Source organism: Mastigoproctus giganteus, chromosome 9 (assembly GCF_048544385.1).
Source record: "Mastigoproctus giganteus isolate SK-2022 chromosome 9, ASM4854438v1, whole genome shotgun sequence".
Taxonomy (NCBI): domain Eukaryota; kingdom Metazoa; phylum Arthropoda; class Arachnida; order Uropygi; family Thelyphonidae; genus Mastigoproctus; species Mastigoproctus giganteus.
In genome coordinates, this window is record NC_143583.1 from 145,245,852 (window position 1) to 145,273,588 (window position 27,737).

At 37.8% G+C, this 27,737-nt stretch overlaps 1 protein-coding gene across 1 annotated transcript in view; it reads left to right on the plus strand.

Annotated features, from left to right (window-relative positions):
* LOC150080794 (rho GTPase-activating protein 100F-like) overlaps positions 1-17,675 on the plus strand; it is a 172,117-nt gene extending 154,442 nt beyond the window's left edge. Inside the window, exons 6-8 of the mRNA XM_090382139.1 lie at positions 12,113-12,273; positions 15,503-15,701; positions 17,288-17,675. Coding sequence (XP_090238265.1) covers positions 12,113-12,273; positions 15,503-15,701; positions 17,288-17,421 — 494 coding nt within the window. The 3' untranslated portion in view covers positions 17,422-17,675. The remainder of the gene's footprint in view (positions 1-12,112; positions 12,274-15,502; positions 15,702-17,287) is intronic.
* Positions 17,676-27,737: the final 10,062 nt, after the last annotated feature.

The window sequence follows — 27,737 nt, forward strand, 5'->3', positions numbered from 1 at the left end:
CGATCTGGCACATCGGCATAGAGTTAATCAACTTCTGGATATACGGTTGCCGAATTTCGTGGTACGACACCCTTACAATGCTCTCCTGCAGTCTTACTTGTTGGTTTCTGAGAAATTTTAGACATTATGTACCAGCAATTTTCAATAAGGTTCAAATGTGGACTGTTGCCAGCCAGTCCAACACTGTAATGCCAGCATTTCTGAGGTATGACTGCACCTTAAGGGAGAAAAACGAAGGGAAACATTGGTGAATGTTTTAAATGTTTTAAACCTTGTGGGACAAGAATATAAACTCCTCATTAAATCTAAATAACATAAAACTTACCAATTTTGCTGTGTGGAAAGGTGCTGAGTCCTGTTGAAAAATGCAGTTTTGGACGTGTGTGTCGTGATCCCACACAGACGTCCAAACTCCTCCTCCAATGTAGCAGTGTAGGTTTCTGCATTCATCGTTCCGTTAATAAACTTAATTCGCCCCACCCCTTTGCTTGTTATGCATCCCCAGATCATCTGACCGGCGGGGAACGTTACAGTCGGTGTTATGCAGTCAGGATGGTATGCCTCTGACTTTCGTCTTCTGACATATCGTTTCCCATCCGAGCCGTGCCGGTTGAATTTCGATTCGTCAGAAAAGATGACGGTGTCCCATTGCTATTTTGTCCATGAAACATGCGTTTTAGCCCAAGCAAGTCTCTTCTTCTTCATTTGTTGGGTCGACAAAGACTTCTTCTCGGGCCGATAAGCATGCAGACCACATTCCGAAAGCCGTCTTTGGATAGTTTGTGCACTTGTTTCAACACCAGAGGCCATCTCATCTCAAAGTACAGTTTTAGCTCAGGAGCACTAGCATGGCGATTCACACATTCAAAAAGGCATAGCCATTTCAAACATCGATCTTGGGAAGGCGCAGTCACTCTCTTACGGCCCGATCCAGGTCTTCTCTTCACATCACCGGTTTCACTCTTTAATTTCAGCACCCGGGATACTGTTGACTGGTGGCAGCCTATTTTATCGGCGATAGCACGCGTAGAAAGCCCTTCCTGGGACAGAGCAACAGTTACACCTTTTTTTCTTGGTGTCAACTGAACATATGGAGCCATGCTTACACCTCCGCAAAAAAAAGGATACTAACGAGCGTATATACCCTTACCAACGCCGTATTTATAGAAACGGCTGATGCAATACTTTGCAATTACTGTCTGATGCAATATCTGACGCAGTACCTTTGCTTTACGACAAACAAAATGACTGTAATCAAGCAATATCTTATACATTTTACTACAAATGCTACCTTTTTTAAAGTGTTATAGATTTTTTTCCGTCACTGTATATTACGTTCACACGGTCCGATTGCTGATAGTTTTGCTTGAGACGCCACAAGCAGATCCTACAAACATTTCAGACTTCGAGCCATCCGTATATCAAAAAATCAGGGTATTCAACTCGATGTCCTACAAAGATTTTTCGATATATACGTGGAGATGGTGTCAACTTTCGGCCAGCTCTTAGGAGTAAAATCATAAGGCGGAAGTCGCATATTCCAAGGAAGAAGAATTTGTCTGGAAATTAGGCGATCTCACTGAATATTTAAGGCCTTGAATGGACTGAGTAAACTAAATGCATCCTTACTCAGACAATAGTCATGAGGAGGTATAAAGTGAAAGCGAATGACTGCAGGATAGATGTGCGAAAATTTGCTTTCAGCCAGAGAGTAATTGATTGTTGGAACAAACTTCCATCTGGTGTCCTGGAAGTGGGTAGTCTGAATAAATTTAAGGAAGAATTAGACAAATTATTAGAGGGGATGGAACGGATGAAGTGGTTTTTTCTATTGTGTTTATATCCAACGATAGTTTTCTTGTTAAAGTGATTATTTCTTCTTTCACTGACATCACGGTGTTACCTCAGAATAAAAGCAGCCAATTTGGCTGTAAACCGGTATTTAATGAAATGAACGGAGTTTAATGGAGAGTACTGTTTTCGAGTCAAAAATGTATATATAGATATAGTGACCTCAGCAGCAGGTTGGGGGACGTTACTCGCTGAATCTGTGATCGGCTAATTATATCTCCATTTGAAGCAGCCTTTAAAAACTCCTCCAGTCTTCCCGACGGAATTTGAATCAAGCTGGTTTCAAAGCCATGTCAAGAAATCCCTGAAAAAAGAATCACATGTCCTCCAGTAATTAATGTGTTTAAAATCTTTTCAGGCATGAAACTTTTTAAGCTGTTTTTTATTTCAATATTTCAGCAGACTTTGTAATTCAGAATATTTTTATTGGTAAGATGAAAAAAATATATTTCAGCTTATTCTGGGTTGTGGATTTAGAATCCTTCTATATTTATTTACATATTGCGATAATTAAGTGTCATTCCAGATATCAATTTAAACTTCATTAGTCAGATAATTTATCTGTTTTTAACATTTTATTTTTCTGCCGAAGCCTGTTTATTATTCCCACGATTCTTCAGTAATCGATAAAAATACCCACGAGACAATTTGTCATAAACCTTTAATTAGTAACTCGTTATTCCGCGTAATTTGTGTCTGTTTATTCGAGAGTGGTGTACCGATAGAGAATATTCAAGAAAAGACATCTGCTAATTTTTGTCAGCTTCACTGAACTGAATGTTTTCACTGAATTTTTTAAGGCTGAAAAAAAAAAGAAAAAAAGAAAAGAAACGCAATGATACATCTTTTCTAAATCTCATATTTTGGCTTTCTTCAGGGGACTGATTTTACGCTTTTAAAGTTTCATTTACAAATACTATTTTATCATATTATTTTTATTTAATTCGCTCTAAGTAGGGCATGCTTTTTTATATGCTAATAGTTTTCTGATTTGGACCATAAAACACTCGAATCCAACTAATTCAAAATGACAATTTTTTTATTTTCGTTCGTCCAATCAAGATGATAAGTTTTTCGTACTTTCTATTTTCTTTCTTTTTTTTTTTTTTCTTTTTTTGTGAAGTTATTCGCAATCAGTGCAATCTCCTATCACAGAAGTCCTAGAGCAGAATTACGATGGAACGAAACATTTACCTTATTCTTTCCTCTGTGAAGGAAGAAAGGCTTATGTAGAGAGGTTTCATTCTTAAATGAAGCCTTTCTACATAAAGTATAAAGTTTTTTTTTTTAATTGCAATATGTCCTTGCATTACAACAAGTCACGTGACACTGTGTTCGAGTTGGAAAATATCAACGAAATGCTAATATTCGACAGCAAATTACAAAAAAAAAAAAAAAAAAAAAACATAATGTATACAGTAAAATCCTGTTACAATGCAACAAAAGTAAAATACCATTTTAGAGAAACTTTCACTGTGGCGAAAATATTTCCGTTATTATCAGTGCTTTGCACGTCTCGTTTGAACTAAAGAATTTTGATAAAAAAATTCAAAAAAATTCAAAGCGTAAAATGAATTGATCTGCAAATAAAGGAAAACTATGGGAAAATTTTGAATGGTTAGTGCAAGAACGAATACATACTATAGTAAGGAGCAAATAATAAGCGTCTTGAGATCATTCACTAGGCCTACTCACTCCATATTCACAGTGGAGTGAATGAAGATGAAGTAGGTGGAAGCCTAGTGAATGACCTTGTTGTTTTTCCTCCTACTGTAGTAATTTAAGCTTGTAGGAACAGTTTCTATCGCTGTAGTGGTGACAGAAACATTTCCTACAAGAAAATATTATTATTATTGTTGTTGCTCTTATATTATTTCTCCCTGATTGGTGGGGGGGTCCACTCCGTGATGACGGGTACTGCTACCAGGTACAAGGTGGTTGTAATGTCTGGTGTTACTGTCGGTCGAGGAAATCTCTGACTATCCTACAGGTGTTCAGGATTTCGACTTTCTGGAGTTCCTTGTAGGTGATCTCTGGGAGACCTATTGCTGCTAGGCTACTATGTAGAGTCTTTGGTATCATACCGGCGGTTGACACGATGATTGGGATGGTTGATACTTCTTGCATATGCCACATCTCCTTGATCTCATGTCTCAGGTTCGTGTACTTCCTAATTTTTTTCCTCATGGGTTTTCTGGACATTACTAGTGTTCGGCACCGCTATGTCATTCAGGTAGGTAGCCTTTTCCATCTTGTCCACAAGGGTTATGTCCGCTCTGTTGTGCGGGATGGTCTTATCCGTTATTATGGCGCGATCCCAGTACAGCTTGTGGGTTCGGGTCTCTAGTACTGTTTGGGGTTTGTACTTGTAGTATGGTACACTTTCTTTGGTCAACTTGTATTTCCTCGCTGGCTTTTGATGTATTATCCTGGCTACCTGGTCGTGTCCATGAATGTACTCGGTCTGGGTGATCACCTTGCACCCCGCGGTGATGTATTGGATCGTTTCTGAGGCCAGGTGGCATCGTCGACATGTGTCATTTGACATTCCGGGCTCCTTTGAGATGTATTTTCTATAGTTTCTGGTGTTGATTACTTGGTCTTGGTCTTGGATGGCCAGCATGAATCCTTCAGTCTCGGGGAAGAGCGTCCAACTTGTGAGCCATGCATTGGAAGCAATGGTGTCGATGTGATCTTGATGGAGGTCATTGTAGTGTCTGCCATGGAGTATATTCTTTGTTCATCTTTCTAGCTTCGTTTGTGTCTCCTGGTTGGGGTTAGGTTGAGTGGGGGTATACCACTTATCTATCTTCCCTATGACCTGGTAGAGTGGTGCTGTGTTGTTCTCGAAGTAATCCTTCAGGTTAACTATCGCTGTTTGTTCTATCAGGTCTGTCAGGCCCCTTCCTCCCTCTTTCCGAGGTATTGTTATTCTCTCCACTGCTGACTTCTAAGAATAATAATAATAATAATAATAATATTATTATTATTATCATTATTATTATTATTATTAGCTTTTTGGTGCAAGGAAGTCTGAGGCTTATGCTGCACCAGCCAAAAAAAAAAAAAAAAAGATTCCCCGAGTTACCCTGAGAGAGAGAGAGAGAGAGAACTAGTAGGGAATCACCAAGAAAGAGAACAATGATGATATCCAGCTCAGGACCTTGGGTGTGTCAAGCCCATACTCACCATATGTCAGCCCTTGGGGGTTCCTGCAGAAGAATAATAAGAAGAAATAATACATGAAAATAAGAAAATATTTGTCATCAGGCCGAACTATATGAATAAATAATAAAACAAAGAGCTACTTAAATAAATCTAATATTTGAATTAATAATAAATTATTAACCAATATATGTAAAATATATGGAGTGAGATGGGACTCAGTAAGTATAAACTTCACTCCCGTTTCCCTATACTGAAGGGAGGGGGGAGGAACTGATAACCAACTGTTATAATAATTAAAGATTATTATTGGGTTGTGCAATTATTCGTGATAGCACTAAAATTCTTACGAACCTATAAAGTTGAATTGTGATTAACTAAGGTTAAAACATTCCACAACTCTTCCGTGTTGCCCTACGAAATTGGGGCGCAATATATTATTTTGTACTTAATTTCAATAAATAATATAACTGCCGAAAAGTTTATCTGATAAGAAAGAAAGAAAGAAAGAAAGGGAAACTGCGGCCGACTGATTGAGTTATTCAACGAAATGTTTTCCCCTGTACAGAAGGTTACCAATAGGCTTACGTTCAATGCTTATCTCTTTATGAATAGCAAAATTAGTTACAGTTAAATGATTTCGTTACAGAAAATATTTAAAGTTTATAAAATTTCAAACACATAATAATAAAAAATCCAGCATTTACATTCTTAAGCATCAACTCGATGTAGGTGTATTTATTTCCTACCTTTAGTTTAATAATCTTAGATATGCTTTTTTCCCCCTTATAGTCAGTCTCCTGGACACTCACTAACTTAGACATTGAATTCCGTGCAAGAGAAGGAAATCTGATTGGAATCTGTCTGTAAGACTGGCTTTATTTGAGACTGTTGTAATTTTAGATTTTGTGCATCCAGCATATTATTGAAATATGTTTAACGTGACGATGCAGCTTAACAGTTTCCGTAAAAGTCCTTACAATTCTCAAGATCAATATCGTTATAATATATAAGCCAGTATCGTTGTTAGGCTTCTGCTGCTTTGAACCAGCTCATTCGTTTGAGGCTCTTGAAAAGCAACCATGAGCCATGTCGCGTGTGCATGTAAGGTGCCATGCGTCGTTCAATTATACGTATGAGTTAAGCTCTTATTTCTCTGGTTGAGTTATTATCCAGGCTTCCAAATTTGGTTTTTCGTTCTTTGTCCTGTTATTTTCTTACGGTCAACCTGACAGAATGAAAAAGGAGTGAAGTTTGCACTTATTGAGTCTCACTCATTTCATTTAGTTTGCATATGTAAGCTGAAGAGTATTATAAATTTAATATTTTAAATGTGTTTCTGGAGGGAATACTTTACACCATAATATCTTGATATTTTGAACGATGCAGCAGTTACAAATCTTGACGACTTATGCATGAGCTGATCCTTATCGTCCCACAGGTTAACCCTACGTGGGGTGCTATTGTGGAAAACAATTTTTCATCCGCTCAATAGGTGAGAACCCCGAACTCAGCCTTTAACAGCCTGATAACTTTTGAAGCATGGCTTCCAGTTCGATGACAACTTTATGAGTTAGATGTTCTTTAGAAGAAATGACGTGCTGTTTCTGGTTTGATAATCAAGTTAGTGATGGGTATAATCGAATGCCTACTAATAGATTATTTCAAAAGTCGAAATAATACAAAACTCTCCGACTTACGTGACTCGACTTACGGATATTCGACTTTACGTAAGTTTTTGCCGGCCGGTGCAAACTTAAAAAAATCGTGGAAACGTATTTTGAATCCTGTAGGAATAAATGGAGTAATGTGAACCCAATAACACATTATTTGTTATTATTTTTTTGTAATTCGTTCCAAGTCCTTGGAAGCTAAAAATTTCGCTATATTACTAAGCTATTTATCTCTCTAAAAGGTCATATTTATCATGTAAATTGCAGTACCCTTTCATCGTTATCATATATTCCCGTTATAAGAATCAATTTTGAACGCCTTTGTGATATTTTCTAAAGCACGTTTCTGGAGATCACGACCAAGAAACAATAAAAACAATTTGCACTTTCCAGTTTATTGGGCTTTTCTGTTAGTGCACCTTATTACAAACGGGTAGTAAACTCGATCTTATTGCATTTGCGATAATACCGATAACTGCAATTGTGTGGGTTTTTACGCTATTATGGTGTGAAATGTGTTCCCCTTCACTGAATTCTTCAATCATATAAGAAACAAATTTTCAGAAACTTCCCTTCATTCCTATTTACGTATTACAATGATAAAAGGAAAGGGACCAACGAAAAGTACAAGTGCTGGCAGTGCCAGGAAACGAAACAAAATTGATTTAGAAATGAAGATGAAAATGATTAAGAAGTACTAAGCCGAACAAAGTTTGTCATCTATTGCAAGGGAATTGGGTCTCGCTGCTTCAACAGTGAATACTATTTTAAAGTGCGCGTATAAAAGAACATGTCAAAGAATCAACGCACTGAAGATCAACAGTGATCACAAAACAGCGTTCAAGTGCTATATCGAAGATGGAACAGCTGTCAATAATATGGATGGAAAATCAAATTCAGAAGCGAGTGCCCCTGAGTCTATGACCATTCAAGCAAAAGCAACAAGTATTTATAAAGATATTAGGATAAGTACGGCGAACCCCAATCCAAGTTCGTGGCAAGCAACGGGTGCTTTAATAGGTCCAAGCATCGCGCTGGTTTCCACTACGTTCAAGTATGCAGTGAAGTCGCCAGTGCCGATTCTGCAGCTGCAGAGAAATTTTGTGATGTGTTGGAAAAAATTATTGATGAAGGTGGCTATTCAATGCAGCAAATTTTTAACGTTGAAGACGCTGCTCGGTATTGGAAAAAAAAAATGCCGGATCGAACATACATTGCCAAAGAGGAAAATACAATGCCAGGTTTCAAGGCGTCAAAAGATAGTGCCACGCTCTTGCTTGGGGTTAATGCAGGAGGAGATTACAGATTAAAACCACTGCTTGTGTACCATTCTGTAAATCCTCGTGCATTTAAGGGCATCAATAAAGTCACCCTACCCGTTCATTTCTCATCGAACCAGAGAGCTTGGATAACAATATCTTTCTCTTTGAGGGTTGGTTTAAATGCTGCTTCATTCCCGAGGTTGAAAAATATTGTAAAGACAACGACGTTCCTTTCAAGATTTTGCTTAATCGCCAGAGAGATGGCAATGGCATTTCGTGAAATTGCATCGGCAATGGCGAGGTTTGAGGAGATGGATCCTGACAGCGAACGATTCTTAAAAGTTAGCAGAGAGGTGAATATGCTTGCTACAAAGAAATCTACGATGAAAAGAAAAAAGCCACCGTCCAGTCATCCGTTAATATGTTGTTTTGTAAAGTTGAGCGGCCGATCCCTTCTAAATCTTCACAGCCCTCAACCTCCGCAGCGGAAAGACGATTCTAGCAACGATGCTCGAGAGGTAAAACTTACTGACGTTATACCTGTCTCCTCTCTTTTTTTTGTAATTTTTTAATTTTGATTTTTTTTTAAATTGCACGCTTTTGTAATTTTTCCTGCGTATGAGATAAAAAAATTGAATAAATACAATAATTCTATTTACATGTTCGTCGAACATTTATTTTTTGATTCATTCAATTCAGGGAGCACATTTACGAGTGCTGCACAAGCATAGGGGAAATTCCGACTTACGTAGCGTTCCGCGGAACGCAACCCATATGTAAGTTGGGAAGTTCCTGTATTATGAAAATCATTCAAATCATTCATACTATTCCCATTTCCACCAAGTAATACAATTCCGCTTTGAACTTAGCCAGACTCGTCACCTCTATGGCAGCGTTGGGAGGCAACTTATTCCAGTCCTCCACAACCTGCTACCCAAGTGAACTTCACGAGATCCAGTCTTCTGTCGTATTTGTGCTCCCTAATTTATGTTTCACCTAGGGGAGAACACACCCCATTCATTTTATCCATGTCCTCTTCAGCATCTTATACATCTCAATCATATATCTCCCTTTAGATGTGCAGTTGTCAAACTTTACAGTTTCCACACCTTCTAACCCATTCTTCATATGTTCATCGTTTTGCTCTCATCACTAATATAGTCGCATTTCTTTAAACCATCTCCAGAAGTTCTGTCTTATTTTTGAGGTGCTTTGTCCAGACCTAAATAGAATACTCCAAATGCGGTCGCATTGTCATTATTGCCAGACGGGATCGAACTCTCTACTCTTACACTCCTAAATATAGCACTATTATACAATACGGTATGTAATAAATTGCCGAAGCAGTTTCTGGAACACTTTTAAACAATATTTCTTAGTTGAAAAGAAAACTGCCCATTGGACATAAATCAGCTCTTGAGATCTTGCGTTGGAACTGACTTACTGGGAAGAGGAATTAACTACCATGCTAGAATATGATTGGCTGTATGTAGGGGTTAAATCTACCACCAACACAATACTTGGAAATATATGTGTACAAATATTCTGTGGTGGAGTAATAAATGATCAGCTGAGTGGTTAACCGTGCCAGATTTTGTCCGATATTTTAACCAGATTAATGTTAAAGATATCAAAGTTTCCTGTCAAAATCTATCAGAGCCATTTTATAGTGAAACAAACGGAGTTTATGACTGAATCGTCTCTTTTATTACTCTTTGTAATCTCTCTCTTTCTCTCTCTGCATTATTTCTTTCTCTCCATATACTCTTTTTTGTATTCTAATTAAAAAGACGAATAGATAAGATAATCAGTTTATATATCAATCGATTATCTTATTTCTTTCTTTCTTAATAGTTTACGACTGGAACAATTTAACATAACTTAGATATTAAATATCACTTTCTAAGATATTTTTCTTTATATGAAAATTAAAAGTGAATTTTGAATTAGCTTCTCCTTCTGGCAGCGTAGAACTCCACTGCATCGATCAATTTGATCTACTTTATGTTTACAACACGAAGAAAACTGGGTCATGCACTACTTATCTGTTTTGTTTGCCCAAAATGCAAACATTCTCTCCATTATTACGTACAAGTATATGTGCACATCCCCCAAAAAATCGTTTCGCAAAAAAAAAAGAAAACTACAGCACAACTGCCATGATAAAAACAGCACAAAAGACATATAATAAGTGATATTTATTAATTTAAGAGGTGCTTGCTGTTACTACTCGTGATGTATCTCAGATATTTTCTTACGTTTCCTATTTAGCAATGCTTCACTTTCATAACTTCGCAATTAGATGCATTCAGAAAGTTTATCGTACTTGGAATATTCTTAATATAATTTAATTTCCCCTCCGAGCAGAAATCCTAAGTAAATTTCGTGTGTTCTCTGGTCAGTTCGCCTGTTTTGCTGGACGAAAAACCCAAGCTTCTAGAAGAAAAAATCTGGCTATCCTCGCATGAGACTGACAAATTCAGCCACGGATGAAAAATTCACCAAAGTTCCTCGTGTCATTGACGGGATTCGAACCTTTTCCACCCAGTGTGGGGAGGACGGTGATTATAACCATTTGCTACCCGCGAGGACATCATAATGTAGGAAGTAATTGCTAAGGATGGACAGTGTATGTTCTCATGACATTTTCTCCCGGAAACTTGGGTTTTTTGTCTAGCAAACAGCAAATCAACGAAATAATACACGCAGTTTCCTGATATATTGTATGTACAATATGGGGTATGTTGCTGACGAGCCTAAAACTATACAACAACAACAACAGCTCCCTCCGATTAGGACACATTTATGGAAGTTCTTGTGAACATCTAGAGCTGTGACCTTGTTTTCCAAAGACGTCGCTCTGTTCGCTTTCACGACTCTTTTCAAGGATCGACGGTTACGTGTTCTTCGTGGCAGCACTTATTTGGAGAGGTCTGGTACGATTCCTGTTAACGACTGTAGAAATTTCTAAATTCCTCTTCAATCGAGGCTGTATTTACCGCTTGAACATGTAGACACATAATGTACATACGGATAAAGCATACTCTTGGGTGCCGTTAAAGTAATAATTTACATCAGTCACATTTACTTTACGAGATTTAAACGTGTGGCTGTTGTATGCAAGTGACTTGCTGAATATGCAGAATGGCTGATGTGGCTTCCGACAATTAAGCTTCTTCGAAATGTCCATAGTGCCTTGATGCGACCATTTTGCTTTTTTGATATCTCTGATTTAATTGCGCACGTTTAAACCTGTTCTTATTTCATACATCGCGTTCGCACAGTTTACTGGATCGGGCAGTGTACGTCTGAAGGCGTAAGTACGGATCCCTTTTCGAAATGTATTGAAATTTCGAGGAATCGCATATAATCCATTCTTACATTTGCTTTCATTTGTGCGAGCGTCTTCAGCTTTCTTGTTGTGTGCGTCCTTCACTTAAAAATTGCATTAAATGCAATTGGAAATTTCGGAATCGGTTTAAGCGTTTCTATGCGTCGATATATTTCATTTTTTTCAATGTCTCCATTACGCAAGTGTTTGCTTTTTCAGTTGGCAACTGCTGCTCATTCGCACAACAGGGTGGCTCTGTTTTCCTATTTTAATTAAGGACGGTGTTTCCAGCTTGTTGTTTGATTCTTCAATCAAGTTTTATTTATTAAAGCAACGGCAGCGCAACATATTTATTTCTTTGATATATCAGAGCTGAATAGTTGTATATAAAATATTTTCTTCACTAACATAAACTCAAGTGATTTTCTTCTAAAGTCTTCATTGTTTCCAATTGTTTCCCCCTGATGTGCACAGAATTATGAAATTAGAAAAGCTTTTGTCCATGATGTAATTAATGAATATTTCGCAACATTGTAACATCCATAGAACCGTCCCATACTACTGGGATCCACTGAAATGCGCTGGTCAAACCCTCTAACCAATACATCAAACCAAACGAAGCGTTTTCTTTCAAGATAATTTTGATATGCAGCAACCTAGAATTACACTTTACAACAACAGCGTTTTTAAAGCCACATATAAAGGGGCTGTTTAAGTACTTCAGAATTATTCAACCAAGTCACTGTTAAATTTTGGAGTACATTTCATGAAATATATTTTAACACCATTTAAAAATGTTATGCTAACTTGTTTGTTACATGTGCCGTTAGGTGTTCTGAAGGACTACCTCAGAGAACTTCCAGAGCCTTTGTTCACGAAGGGGTTGTTCGATATGCTGGTCGATGGGCTCAGCGTCTGCTTACCTGATGATCCAGAGGGAAATGCCAAACTCATGTTCAGCATCTTAGAATGTCTCCCTAAGATTAATCGGGTGAGTACGTTTATTCATTGAATTTGATACAATGGTTTTCTCCAAGACGCATAAATTACATAAAGGTAATTAATCAATTATTTACAGGCGTCCTCAGTACTGGCTATACAGCGGGCGCTCAAGATACTTGTACTTAAATTAGGTGCAATACTATTCCTCATTTTAGTGTTAATATTCTGTTTTTCCACTTTGTAAATTATAATTAGCTATGTTCGACCGCCATCTTTTTAGCACAAACCGTGGACGCTTTATGAAATAATAATAGAATGAGCTTTTCTGTTATCTCATACCTTCTTTTTAACATGTGCAGTTTTTGAAAAACTCTGTGAAGAGTAGCTTGTAAGCTTAAATTTACAAAATATTCCATTTCAGCGAAAGTTATAATTTATAACAATAATTCGAAGTTCGTATATAATTTTTGTTTAATTGTGAGTCGAATATAAAAAAGTTCCAGCTGTCGTTGCAGTTTTATTAGTATGTCATAAGCAGTTGTTTTAATTATATTCAGCAATTATTATTGTTCTGAAATTATGAAAAACGTTATTTATGTAGAAGTGTCACCGACTGATGTGAAAATGTTTCTGGAAAAAAGAAATCACTGCAATTACGGGCGTTGTCAGATTGCTGGACTTATGAAGAGACAGCATTATATTAAAATTTAAGTAAAATTCAAATATTAATTAGTCATATTATAACAATTTCTTAATTATAATAAAATATTACTACGATGATTTCAGATGAATTTCTCTTTTACCTTTACCAATCATCGTTATATACACATAGCAATCCGTTTCTTTATACTATAAAAGTATAGAAAATAGTTCTAAGTGAATTGAAATAGTAGGTAATGTCAGGTGTTTGGTTTTGCTGATTGGTGGAGAAGAAGCAGCGCTGACTAATGACGCAAACATGGATGGTACATTCACACCAAAAAAAGTGCATATACTGAATGTTGATATTTCTAGAAAAAAAGGAAACAAGTACAGAAACAAATTTGTGCTTAATTCCTGTTAACAAATGTACATTAAACTTAGTTTTTACTGAATTTCCCCATTGTGATTTTTTCAGTGGAATTTTCGCACACACAGCATAATTAATCATCAGATTAGTCGATTCTTCCTTTTTCTTGTTTGTTTTTTAAAGGTGGTCCCCTCTTGACGTGTAATACACTTCTAAAGCTAGACAAATGCTCAGATCAAACATGAAAAAACGTTTTGGCCCTTCAACAGGCAATTTACAGCAATCTTTGTTCCAAACTCAACTTAAACATTTTGTAAGCTCATTTGAAATTAAACTTGGAATGCTGTGAAAAACACTTTTTATTCAGAATTTCCATTTGCACCATCTGACATCTTTCTTCCTGTGCTTTAAATCACATGCTGAACTGGTGTGGGTCCTGGCCAACCAACCAACCACCCACCCACCCATTAATGAGATGGGATGAATCCCTCTACATTTTAAATACAGTGGAATTTTGGCAGCTCCTTACTGATGCGAAATGACTTATACACTGAAAAAGTTAATTTCAGTTTAAAATGTATCAGTTTAGGAAATCTATTAATATTAAGTTGATCCTTGAACAAATAAAAAAAAGAGAATCGGAAACTCAGACTGGGAGATGAAGTTCTGATCTCTCTTTCTTACAAGTCTCTCAGGCTTTTCGCCCCCAAAAATTATCCCTTCTGCGCTACTAACGCGTACTGATTTCTAGAATTAGTGAGTGAAATATTTGTAGCAAGCAATGTTGAATCTGTAAGATATGTTTCTGACAAAAACATATGTTTGAAAAATCTGTGTGCACCCGTCAGAGGCCTGAGTACTTCTCCCTTAATTATAGCTCCTAGTGATATTCATGAGTCCTAATGGTAACCAGTTTTTGCCCATTGGTTGAACGATTACTAACAAATTATAGAAGAAGCGATTTCTACTGTCATCGCTGAAGTAATATTCTTATTCCAGCGCTGCTTGGAAAACATTGAACATTTCCTTTCATTATTACCTTCATCTTCAAAGGAAAGCGATATTAATTAACTTGATATCAATTTCTAGTTCAGCAGGTGACGATGTAGTTCGAACGTTAATATTCTCGGCACGCCAAGTTACAGGATACGTTTATTTCTGCTTCTAATGCCACCCACCAACTTCATTGGACACTACATCCCTGTACTTATGTGTTTAACAGATGCAATTTTTAAAGTGGCACCGAGTCGATAAATACGGTTAGCAATTAAGGCAAATGGTTGGTTCTTTTCGCGTTGTGCACAGACACTATGGAAAGTAGTCATTATTTCCTGGAGCTATAATAGCGGGTCTTTGCATACCTTGCGATCAATGATCTCACTAACAATTACTTCCCGTTCCCATTTTTATTTCATCTCAGCACGGAGACCAGCACTTGCCCAAGTCTCGTGCACCGTAAAAATCCCCATTAATGAGTCCTGACGTATGCCTCGTAAAGCTTTAGAAGCAACATGAAATACGACCGTTTGTTTCTAGCTCTTCCTGCAGTTATTGGTACAACTTCCTTTGGATGTCTTTTCCATCCTAATCAGGGTTTGCAAATGAGGACTGTGCTTTTCCATTATTTCAATCTCCACTACATAAAGGAGTTTTAATTTAAGAAGTCATCTCACATGCCGGTTAACGCCTGTTTCCTCTACGTTAAACTATTTTAACGCTTGAGTATAATTTTGGTGAAAAACAGTTTTTTTCTGATATGAACTAGCAAAAGGAAAGGTCATACGCCTCTAATAGAGTTAATGCAGATCAAATTGGATCTCAGTTAGGAGAAGGGACATCTAATTTCAGATTTATATATGTACAATAAGAAATGTAAGGTTACAGAGCTTTATTCGCCTTTCCTTCAGATTGCATTGTGTTTAGTGAACATTTTGGTTACCACAGAATAAGTCTTTCTAGTCAATCAGCTAGCTCTCCATCTGCTTCAGATATAAATGGGAAATGATTAACGAACATAACAATATAGTGGATTATATTTGGCTTTAAAAAGATTTTGTTGGACTAATTTTATCTGCTGGTTTGTTACAATACAAAGAACAAACCTGGTCTATCACAGCCGTTCGCTATGGGTTTCACATTAATGTATAAATATTGCTGTTATAAAATGTCTCTAGAAATTATTTTTCTTTAATTTCTATCAACTTAGTGTTTTCTTTTAGTTATAACTATTTTCGAGAATCGATATTAAAGTTGTGTTTTTGACTTTCAGTTTATAGTGTTGTTTCTAATGGAACATCTGAAGCTAATAACTAGTCATAGCGACCGGAACAAAATGACCTTCCACAGCCTCGCTGTCTGCTTTGGACCAATTGTTATGTGCCATACAGAAACTGGAGCTCCTGTTGCAGAATTAAGGAAACCTATTGAAGTGTTCAAGTATCTTCTGGAAATATGGCCAACTAAAAGAGGTAAGATCTTTTTTCTTTTTGTCGTTAAAGAACTCAAATTACTGTCTTTAATAAAACATTATTCTTTGGAACTATCAGAACTTATTTCAAAAGACTATTTTAATTTTCTGAATAGTAATGCATTCATAAAGAAATAAGGAATAAGAGGCTTCAGCCATCCTGAGTATAAATGGAAATTTATTTCTTTTTAACATAACGAGTTTGGAGATAACTTACGCCATCATTTAGTAGCCATAGTAAACTTCTAAAATAAAAAAAAAAATGTATGTTATATGAATACTGCATGCTCTTATACATTGAACGGCCAAAAAATTAGAAACCTTTATACAATATCTAGCAAGACTACCTTTTACTCGAATTACAGCCTGCATTACACTTCGTTGCATGGATTCCACTAAGTGTTTGAGGGAAACTAGTTCCAGATTTAACCATTCGTCCATCGGGACATTTGTCGGCTGCTGCATTGTGGTCTGTAGAGAACTGCGAAGTCGAACTGTCCTTTCTAACATATTCCAGACATTCTCTGGATTCGGATCTGGAGAATTAATCGGCCAGGGTAGATGTTGGAAATATTGGGAATGTTCTTCGAACCATTCAGATACAATTTTTGCACAGTGGTGGGTAGCTGCATTGTCGTCTTGAAAGAATCCATCCCGATCCCAGAAAAAAATTAAGCATTTCAGGATGAAGTTGGTACGGTATGACAGGAAGATATTCATTGGAGGAAACATGGCTTTCTAACAGTATGAGTGGACCGAGCCCTTACCAATAGAAGTCTGGATGCGCTTCATGAGGTTCACCCCACACTTTCACCCTACCAGTGATGCAAAAAAGTGTAAATCGAGGCTCGTCAGACCACACGATATTTTTCCCTTGTTCCACATTCCAGTCATGGCATTAGCGGAACCATTCTTGTCGAATATTTCAATTTTTTACAAAAAGAAATGGATTCCGTATAGGCAATACACGCCTATAAATCCCAAACTCTTAAACTTCCTCCACATAGTTCTGTTGGAAATGGGTCTTTCTTTGCCTAAATTGAATTTTTCAGTCACTTGCCACACATTGGACCTTCTCTTCTGACGCACAATGCGCTTTAAATTTCTATGGTCTCATTCTTGGAGTACCAACTTTCTGCCATATTTCTTCCTTTTAGAGCCGCTTTTTCCTTTCGTCTTCAGCTTATGTTGGTTGCTTTCAACACACCAGCGATTTTCTTTGGTTTCCCAATTGCGGCTCCTGCTAAACGTGCTCGAACCATAATACCTTTCTGAAAATCTGAAAGTCCACCGGTTCTCCCCGATCGACTAAGAAGCTCCACGAAAGCATATAGTATTTATCTAATATCAATGAACTTGTAATGATACCACATGTGGTAACTTATATTTGTATACCACGCGTTTAATTATCTGTTGTGTGTGTGTGTGTGTGTGTGTGTGTGTGTGTGTGTGTGTGTGTGTGTGTGTGTGTGTGTGTGTGTGTGTGTGTGTGTGTGTGTGTCTCTCTCTCTCTCTCTCTCTCTGTGTGCATAAGAAATTACTTTGGTACAGACAATTACCTGCATTTTTTTTTGTTTTATTTTGCAGTTGTCCGTGTAGCCAGTAACAGTGGATCAAGCAGTAATGATAATCCTGAAGAAAGAATCCCGGTAAGAGGGGCTCCTCTAAAGAAATCACTAACGTGGATGGGACAGCGTCCCCTTCCAGAATCGTCTTGTTGACTTGGTGCCATATTAATTACAAAAGTAACTTTTTTGTTCAGTTGCAGAGAGTCGGTGACCCCCTTCGTTAGAACAGCACCAGCCCATGGTACTTCACTGTCTGCTTCCGCGTTAGCTACTGCTCAGGTCAGGTATTTTCCCTTACTTCAGCTAGGTCAGGATCTAGCTTGTGTAGAGGCAATGTACGATTTGACGTGTGCCATTTTCTGTTACTTAATAAAGTATCCACACCAGTGTCATGGTGCTACACTAAACGTCTCTGTTGTCTGCCATGTCACAACCAACACAGATACCGTCTTCTGTTTTAATTAAGAATCAGGATTAACCAACAAACTGAGTCCATATTCAACCATGGGACACTTCGACAGTGGTTAGTCTCGGCACAGACCCTCCAAGATGATGGTAATGTTCTTCCGTCATCTTGGAGAGTGCCAGCATATTTAGTCCTGAGTAGTGTACAGAAGCGATACACATGCTTAATCATTTTCCACAAACACTGTATTGAGTTGGGATTTGTCAACTATACGGACTAGTATAATAAGAAGAGGCAGTGTCAATCTCATGGACTAACATCGGTACACTCAGGCATACATATTTCGGTATATTTCGTGTTTTTGCGAAGTAGTGTTAATAACTTCTTATATACCCAATTAAAGCTTCTATGTAAATAATGATGTATTATAAATATAACAAATAAATATGGAAGCCTAATGATCTGAAGCTCTTTGTGATCAGATGTAGAAAACGCGATTCTTCGGTTTGATCATGTTATAAACTACGAAAATGAGGGAACATCGTTATGGATTGTAGCGAGCAACTTATTCAGTAAATTAAATTTTAGGAAAATTTGAATTTTCTAGAACAGAAAATGAAATTTTTCTTTGAAAGAGAAATCGTCCTATTGCTCTCTTATTTGTCAAGTGTTTTGGTCAGAACACTTGAAAGATTGATCGCTGTAAGTTCAGTTCTCTCTTTAGTAATACCTCTCTTGTATCAGGTGATCAATGTGGTTTACGACTTGGACGAGGTACTTACTGAAGAAGCATTCGTTGAATTCCTTTCTCGAGTTCATTCTGCAAACTACGTTCTGCAAAGTACGTTCTTGCCATTTTTGTTGATTTCTCTGAGGTCTGGTCTTGTCCATGGTTTCTTCTCTAAAATTTCTTGGAACGTCTTTCAGAAGAAGTCAAAAAATATACTTTCTCGCTTCTGCGTCTCGCTCTCCGAACAGTCTTGGGGACTTAACTCTCACTCCCTGCACTTGTATTATAAAGCTGTGTTTTTGCCAATTTGTTTCTATGGTGCGGCCGCCTGGTTCTATCAGGTTAAGAAAGTTTCAGTCCAGTCTAAACTTTATTGCATTCAACGTCAGATACTTTTGGCAATGTGTAGGGCCTGCAGGATTGTCTATTCCTGTCATTCAACCTTAACGGTTGTCTTCCTCCCGTGATCTGTTCCTTTTGTACAGAGGCCTGTGCTTCTCCATCAGACTTACTGTCCTCGTGACCTTCTTGGGTATTTCCATCAATGTCACTTCGGATCCCAAGCCAGAGAAAATACGCTGTTGGAATCTTTTGATGCAGCGTTAGCAAGGCAGATGGGCTACTTATCTCTTAGGGTCTGGTTGCTTTAAAGTTTATTCCTAACCCATCCGTCACCTTTGCCACTTTACCTCTCTCTCTCTCTCTCTCTTTTTTATTTATCTAATTTGTTTTTTTTTTTTGTTTATTTTTAATTTTTTTATTTATTTAGCTGGCACTCACAAGTTTTGTCTTTCACTTCTGGTAGGTGCGGGATTTTTTTAATTTTATGGTATTTACTCTCTGGTAATGGCTCTCTTAATGCCAAGCTTGCAACTTTCAACGTAGTTGAATTATCACTCTGTTTTTGTGGCGCCCCACAAGGCAGGGAACATATTCTTTACCACTGTCATCAATGACTAGATCTTCGACAGAACCTTCTTCTCTCCACTGGTGTCACTTCCCCTGGAACTGAGCCGCACTTCCTGAGCACCAGAGAAAATTTCCAATTCCGGCAAGAATTTTCTCACCATGCCTTTGATTGCCGGAGATGCCTTCTCGCTCAAACTATGAGACACCATTTGCCTTCCTAGTGGAGACTCCTAAGGACACAGCTGACATTGGACTTTAATGCATAGTTGTGGTCTGTCTCCCCTCCCATGGTGTAGACGGACAATGAGGGATTAGATATACAGGGTGTCTCAAAAATATTGGTACAAACGTTTAGGGGAGGTAGGTAACATTTAAAGGAATGTGAATCGCATAGGAACCCATAACTGTAAACGTCACCGTAAGTCGGTAGACGGCGCTGTTCATCAGTTCGCGAGAGGGAAAATTTCTGGTTTACTCATTTAAGCAGTAGTCGCCGCACGAAGAGCATGCATCGATACACGAACTGTGAGCTGGCAGACATGCACCTGGTGTATGGATTAGCAGAGGGCAATGAACGAGCCGCTCAACGAATTTATGGAGAACGCTTCCCAGATAGACATGTACCGGACCACCGTTTGTTTGTGGGTGTGCATCAAAATTTGTGCGATTATGGGTCATTTAGAGGTAACAGGAGTAGTGCGGGCAGACCACGTTCGACGCGAACTCGCGCCATGGAAGAAAGTGTGTTGAATGCCGTCTAGAATAATCCTACTACCAGCACACGTGCCGTGGCCTCTGCCTTGGGAGTGTCTCGTTGCAGTGTACAGCGTGTCTGGCACAACGATTCCTTACAACCCTTTCATCTCCAAAGGATTCAGTTACTGCTTCCCCAAGATCATCCTGCACGTGTGGCTTTTGCGCAGTGGTTTCTCCAAGAAAGTGTTCAAGACTTGAATTTTCCAGCCTATGTTTTGGCCACGATTGAGGCTTATTTCACTCGGGAAGGCTTATTCAATCAGCACAATGCTCATGTGTGGGCTCACGACAACCCACACGGTGTGTGCCCCCATGCGGCACAACATCGCTTCGCAATAAATGTCTGGGCACTTATGGTCGGTGACTGCTTATTCGGCCCATACCGTAACAAACATCCCGCATGAACTCTGCTAAATATCGGATCTTTCTTGAACAAGTTCGACCAGGGTTACTTGACGATGTTCCAGCAAATGTGAGACGCAACATTTGGTTTCAACATGACGGGGCGCCTGTCCATTATGGAAGGTGTGTTCGTGACCATTTGAATAAGCGTTTTGGGCGTCGATGGATTGGCCGTGGTGGACCCGTTGCCTGGCTTAGGCCCCCCACGCTCACCTGATTTATCGAGCCTTGATTTCTTTCTGTGGGGGCCCTCAAATCTATCGTGTATGAATCGCCTGTGGAGACGGAAATGGATCTCGTGGCGAGACTCGTCTGCGCTGCTGCTACTGTAAAAGAAGCTCCAGGTGTGTTCGACCGTGTCCGCCAATCCATGCTGCGTCGGTGTCACGCATGCATCGCGTCTTATGGTGGAACCTTTGAGCATCTGTTGTAACATCATGAAATGCATCCATCTCGTACTCCATTGTTAATATTATGTCAAATAAATGTTTTCCACTAATTACTGTCTCGTGTCATTTCTGCTTCTTGTGCCTTTGCTACTACTTTCCCGTGACGTTTCCGGTTATGGGTTCCTATGCGATTCACATTCCTTTAGATGTTACCTACCTCCCCTAAACGTTTGTACCAATATTTTTGAGACACCCTGTATATGTTTTTTTCCTTTCTAGTGAAATCTTTTTATTCGTTTTATTTTTATTTATCTAATTTGTTTTTTTATTTATTTTTAATTTTTTTATTTATTTAGCTGGCACTCACAAGTTTTGTCTTTCACTTCTGGTAGGTGCGGGATTTTTTTAAATTTAATTTTATTTAATTAATTAATTTAATTTATTATTATTTATTATTTTATTTTATTTATTTAATTGTTTTTTTTTATGGTAACTTGGGTTTGTGCTGCCGGGGTATGGAGTTATTTGCTGGCCTAGCACTTCCTCCAGTGGGTTTGGGATTTTATTATTTTTATTTATTTATTTATTTTTGCTTTGTTGTTAGGGCAGTAAGAGCTCTAAAACAGAAATTTTCAAGGGCAACCAAGCATGTGCATAGTTGTGGTCTACCTCCCTCCCCCATGGTGTAGACGTCCAATTTTGAGGTCCAATTTCTTTGACTATATTCGTAAACATCGAACCTCCATTCGTAGTGGAATTTTCTTTTCCTTGATAATTCTTATATTCAATGCATTGGTTTGGTTCACATACACCGTATTTATTATGTGAATGATTCTGATAGGATTTTAAATTTTTTCTGTCTATTTTGCGAAGTTCTCTTTAGCGGGTATGCTCATTAAAGAGGTCTATTGGAATATTCTTCTTATGTATCAGCAAAAGATCTTAGGAATCTGACTTCTGTGGATCTAACATATTCATATAAATTTTAAGTTGTGCTTTTAGTGGCATGGTGCTAGGGGATGTTCCTTTAATGACGTGGTTAACCACGTCATTAAAGGAACAACCTCAATGACGTGGTGAACCACGTCATTGAGGTTGTTACTTCAGTTACGTTGTGCATTGTGGTCCTTTCTTCATTAGCGTGGGTACAGAAGTTGTTCCTTTAATAACGTGGTGAATCACGTCATTGAGGTTGTTCTTTAATGGCAGTTAAATAGAATTGAAATTATTAGGAATTGTTCTTACGCGTGTGAGGTCACTTTATTGAAGAGATAGCAACCTAATCACTGAAATGTGAGTGAAACTGCACGAATATTACCTGTAATTTTTCCCAACAAGAAATAGAGAGATTTTGACTCTACACAAGTGAAGAGTTCTAGTACGTTCCTCGTAATTTCACATCAACTTCGACTAATCATTGTTTTATGTAATACATTTTTTATTTTCCTGCTTACTTTTCTTTGTTATAGAGTACTTTTTAATTAGTCCGTACGTAGGTTTTTTTTATCATCCACAAGTTGCTTAATTAACATACTTGAGTTATCTACAACTGTGGCATTACCCTTCTCTACTTTCGTTATTAAAATGCTTTGATCATTACTGAGGTTCGTTAGTGTGCCCACTCTATTTTTTGTGATATTTCATCTGTTTTTATGTAGATTAGTTAAAAAAATTTTAATACTTTATTTTCTGTAATTATTTAGCGTTCACAGTAGATTCGGGTGCATTTTTCTGTGTTGGTCAGGAAGTCTAGAATGAGAATATATTAAAGAGAATTAATAACGACAAATACAAATCAGTATACTGAAATGTTTAAAGAAGAATGTTTTTGTTTTTTTGGCAGAATGAGGTCGATCTCAAGATGGTAAAGTTAGAAGCTGTAATTGTTTCTATCAGTGAATATTTGGCCATCCAACTTTCTCCACAATTTCACGGTTGGAGTTTATGATTATAGGCGTTTACTTTTATTTCCTCTTCTTTCTTAGATTATTTGCACCTCTAGTTGGACTTCCATTTACCCCTCTGAATATTTTAAATGCCCTGTCCCTCAGGAAGGTGACAAAAATACACATACAGGAGTATCCAATGTGAGGAGCCTGGTTAATTCAAACTCTGCCCAATCCCTGACGAAAAGGAAGTTACACCTATTTTGAAATTTTAAAATAGCTTTTTCAAAATGATATAAAGTATCAGGACTTTCTCGTCCTCTCACGTGTTTCTGTGCCAGTAGGATTTAAGATTTCTAAGTAAATTTAATTGTGTTAATTCTCACGACAGATGGAGATTCGTCTTCACGACGAATTGCCTTGGTGCCACACTACTCTCAAATAGCATTGCCGAAAGATTAATGCTCCATTTAGGTAAAAGAGTTTCAGAACTAGTAGTAAAGATAAGACTGATGTCTGATGAGGAATTAGCAAATCACGAAGGATGTAGGAATAATAATTCGGCAGCCTTTATTTAAAACTAGTGCAATCGAGACAACTCATAATAAAGCGAAGTTCTTCATGCTGTGAGCATTAAGATAACTGCATGACGAAAGACGAGCAATTCTTCTTACCTTCCATAACGTTGAAATTACACCCATGCAACAACTTCATGGTTTCCAGTTATCAAACACAAAATATGTAAATTAAGTTGTTCTCATGAAAAAAAAAACTGATTTGAGCATCGGTTTAAAAAAACTGAAACTTTTTTTAATTATATAGATTGCTATAGAACTAAAGTATGATTATATAAAGAGCTCATTTTTTTATTTTAAAAATAAGTACGTTTTTTAAACTTGTTCATAATTTCATTAGTTCGAAGGGAGTTTAAGTGAAGTTACCAATCGCATTTTTAATTTAATAATTCAGTATAATCTGAGTTGGCACTTGACCTATGGCTACCTCAGATTATTCACATTCTTTTGAAATACTTTCACATTTGAAATTCGCACAGCATATATTCTAGTACTTGTACTCTGTGCGAATACACTGTACGCTCTAGTACTTATACACAATGCAAATACACTGTACCCTAGGTACTTATTTACTGCGAATACTGAATATACTGTACTATAGTACTTTTAAATCACATAACGTGGTTTCACAGGTGGAACTACATGATGTGCCAGTATATATTTAAGTACATTAATCGAAAATTATTCTACTAAAAATCATGGAACATTTTAAATTATGAAAAAAATATATACTTTATCATGAACACGAAGATGGTTATGATCATGCCGGTCACGTAAACATGAATTGTTAAGTCGGATTTAAAGAAATTATTCGACGCGCTGTTGGTCCACTTCTGGACGTAATCACTGTTTCAATGTATCGTAAAAACTTTCTGCTAATTTCCGGTAGAAGGCGGGTAGTACTCTATGCCTCCTTTAAAGCATCCATGAATTCAACTAATGAAGAGGGCCGTCTATTTAAACCACAGATTCATAATCCAGGTTATGAGATATAAAATTTCCGCAATGTATGGCACATGGAATTATCCAAAATGTCAATGTAATGTAGGGTACTGCATCCATCTTTCTATGCCCTGTGGCCATTGCATCTAGACATATCATGATAGCCACAGACCATTCCATCACTTCTCTTCTTCCTTCTCCTGCTAGCTTCACAGGTGGAACAACACGCTCAGTCAGTAACCATCCTCCAGGAATCTTCCATAACCAAACGTACCCATCACACTAGCGTGACTGGTTTCACCAAAGAACCTATTTCCTTTGCACTACAGTTGTGCGCTAGGGTCATGCCAACCGACTTTGTACGTTGGTTTTGTTAAAGGATGGTGGACTGGCGCTACGGTGAAAATTCGTGGCATGCGGATCTATATTGAAATGCATTATATTACTCTATCAAGTACGACTACTCCGCGAGCGTAGCACAGTAATTATTATCACTTTCCTTCCTACACCGGGTTGAAAAGGCCTGAGTTTGAATCCGGTCAATGATGCAAAGGACTTTTGGGATTTTTTCACTCCGTGGCTGAGTTAATTGGTCTCAGGCGTGAACAGGAAGGTTCTCTCCTCCAGGAAAAGCGGGTTTTTGTCCAGAAAAAAACAGGAAAATCGACCAGAGATCACGCAATTTACGGATATAATGCACACGGCTCTTAGATTTTGGGTGACCCTAATATGACACATTACTTTTTTTTTTCTATTAAGACTAGCTTTTGGGATAATTTTTATCAATTATCATTCCTTTCTCCCAACACTACTCAGAAAATTCCTAACTCCAGAGGACAGTGTAACCTTCATTTTTGACTTCACTTGCAACCAAGTAATACTTGAGTCAGGGACTAAAGTATCTCTTGAACTGGCAAGTGATGAACCCCTGATTCTGGTTCCAGAACAGAATAGTCAAGGGCATGCTGCTCTGGTTTAAGGAGATTTGGTTTTATTAGAAGACTCAATTGTCAGGGAAGCTGATAACTTTTTTGTAATAAAGTTAGGTAGACCAGAACCAGGGTGTTTTCCTGGTAGCAAGAATTGATGTTACCCAAAGATTGTCAGATTTTGAGAGGGGTAAAGAGAGCATTACTATTCATGTGGGGGTCTGACGATGTTAAACGAACGAAAAGGGTAATATAGACAGACGTTTACCTGATGATATCGATCAAAGTATGCACCTCCAGAATTCTTGTTTGTTGCCGCAACAGCCGAAGTAGTAGTAGTAGTAATAGAAACACTTGATGCAAGAAAGCAAGAGGATGAGCTTATGTAGCTCATCATCCCCCCCCCAAATTTCACACATCCATTTCCTCTAAAAGTTTGTCCAGTTCCTCCTTGAATTTATTTTAGCTATCAACTTCCACAAGACAGATAGAAGTTTGTTCCAGCAATTAACCACCTGCTGGTTAAAGGCAAATTTCCACACATCTATTCTACATCTGTCTTTCCTCAATTTGAATTTATGTCCGCTCAGGTTCGTAATCTAAGCAAGCGGAAGAATCCCACCAGAATTCAGCGTGCTGAACCTATTCAAGGCCTTATACACCTCATTCAGATCACCTCGCAGGTGCCTAGTCTCCAGCTGCTGCAATTTGCAGAACTTAAGCCTCTCTTGGTAAGAGGATCCCTTCTTACTTACAGGATTGTTGTCAATAAAATGGGTGAATTCGAAGTATTGGTTAGGATAAGTGATGCTGATATAATAGGACAAACAGAAGCGTCGTGCCACCCAGATAATAGTATTAGCATTCTTCTCTTTCTTGGTGATTCCCTTCTACTTTTCTCGCTTGCTCTCTCTCTCTCTCTCAGGGTAACTCGGGATTTTTTTTTTTTTTTTTTTGGCTGGTGCAGCATAAGCCTCAGGCTTCCTTGCACCATATAGCTAATAATAATAATTAGTATTAATAAAAATAGTGGCAAAAAAACATACCACCTCACCCATCATTCCTTTCAAGCAGTTGTTTAGTTCGTCTTTGAATTTATTCAAACTATACATTTCCACAACAGATGCAAATTTGTACCAACAATCAAAAACCAGCTGGCTGAAAGCAAACTTCCATACATCTATCTTGCAACAATCCTTCCTCAATTTGAATTTGTCTCCTCATGATTATAGTCTCAGCAAGAGGAAGAATGCCACTAACATTGAGCTTATTCAATCCATTCAACGTCTTAAACTCCCCAATCAGTTCACCCCGCAGGTGCTGTGCTTAGTCTCCGGCACTGCAGTTTATAGACTGAAGCCTTTTGTGGTAAGTACCCTTTTGTTCCCTTCACAAATCTCGTTAGCCTTCTCTGCACCTGTTCCAGCATATCTACATCCTTCTTGAAATGAGGCCTCCAGACCTGTACACAGTGTTCAAAATGAGGCCTAACAATGGTCTTTTACAAAGGGATAATCAGCGCCTTATCCCTGCTAGCAAAATTCCTGTATAACATTGAAAAAACCTCCTAAGTTGTCCTGGAAATTTTGCCTGCACTGCTCAGACAATTTCATATCTGATTGCACTATTAACCCTACGGTCTGTTTCATTTTCCATTACGTTGAGTGTAATACCACACATGGTACCTTACTCTGGGATTGCGCATACCCATATACAGCAGTTTGCATTTGTCAACTTTAAACTCCAATTGCCGTTTCTCAACCCATCTGCCCATTTTTTATATATTTTGTTGCAGTAGTTTTCCTTAATTTACAGTCATAAACTACTCTTCTATCCTTTATATCATCTTCAAACTTAGAAATTAAGCCTGATATATGTTCATCAATATCATTAATAAATATTGAAAACAACAATGCGCCCAGCACCGAAGCCTGGGGTAATTGTTATTGGTGGAGTACCCCACTCCACTCCACCAATAACAATAGTACACGATGAGCAGTGCCCGTTCTGTGTCTTCTTCCACTCAACCGACATTCCATATTCACAGCAGTAATTTGCCCTTAATGGCACATTGCTCCAGTTTGTACAGCAATCTTTTATATGCATAAGTATCAAAAGCCTTCCTGAAATCCAAGTCTATGATATCAAATTATTTTTTGCATCCAGTTCTTTCGTAATAGCATTATAGTATCGAATCAGATTTACCAGACAAAAGACTACTCCTTAACAAATTCATGCTCTGACTGCAGTATAATCGGATTACTCAGTATAAGCTAACTATTTGTAATTACTCATGTCACCTTTCGATCCCCCTTTTGTGAATTGGGAATACATTCACGTACCTCCAATCCATAAGTATCTCTTCTGAATTCGAAGATGTTCTCATAATTATGGCTAAGGGTATGCTTACGTCTTTGCTACCTTCCTTAATATAAATGGATATATCCCATCCACCAGAGACGACTCTTTTAAGTTTAGTTTCAATAATTTCTCTTTCAATTATCAAAAAATCGTTTAGCTCTCTGTTACAGTTTGATAAACTTCT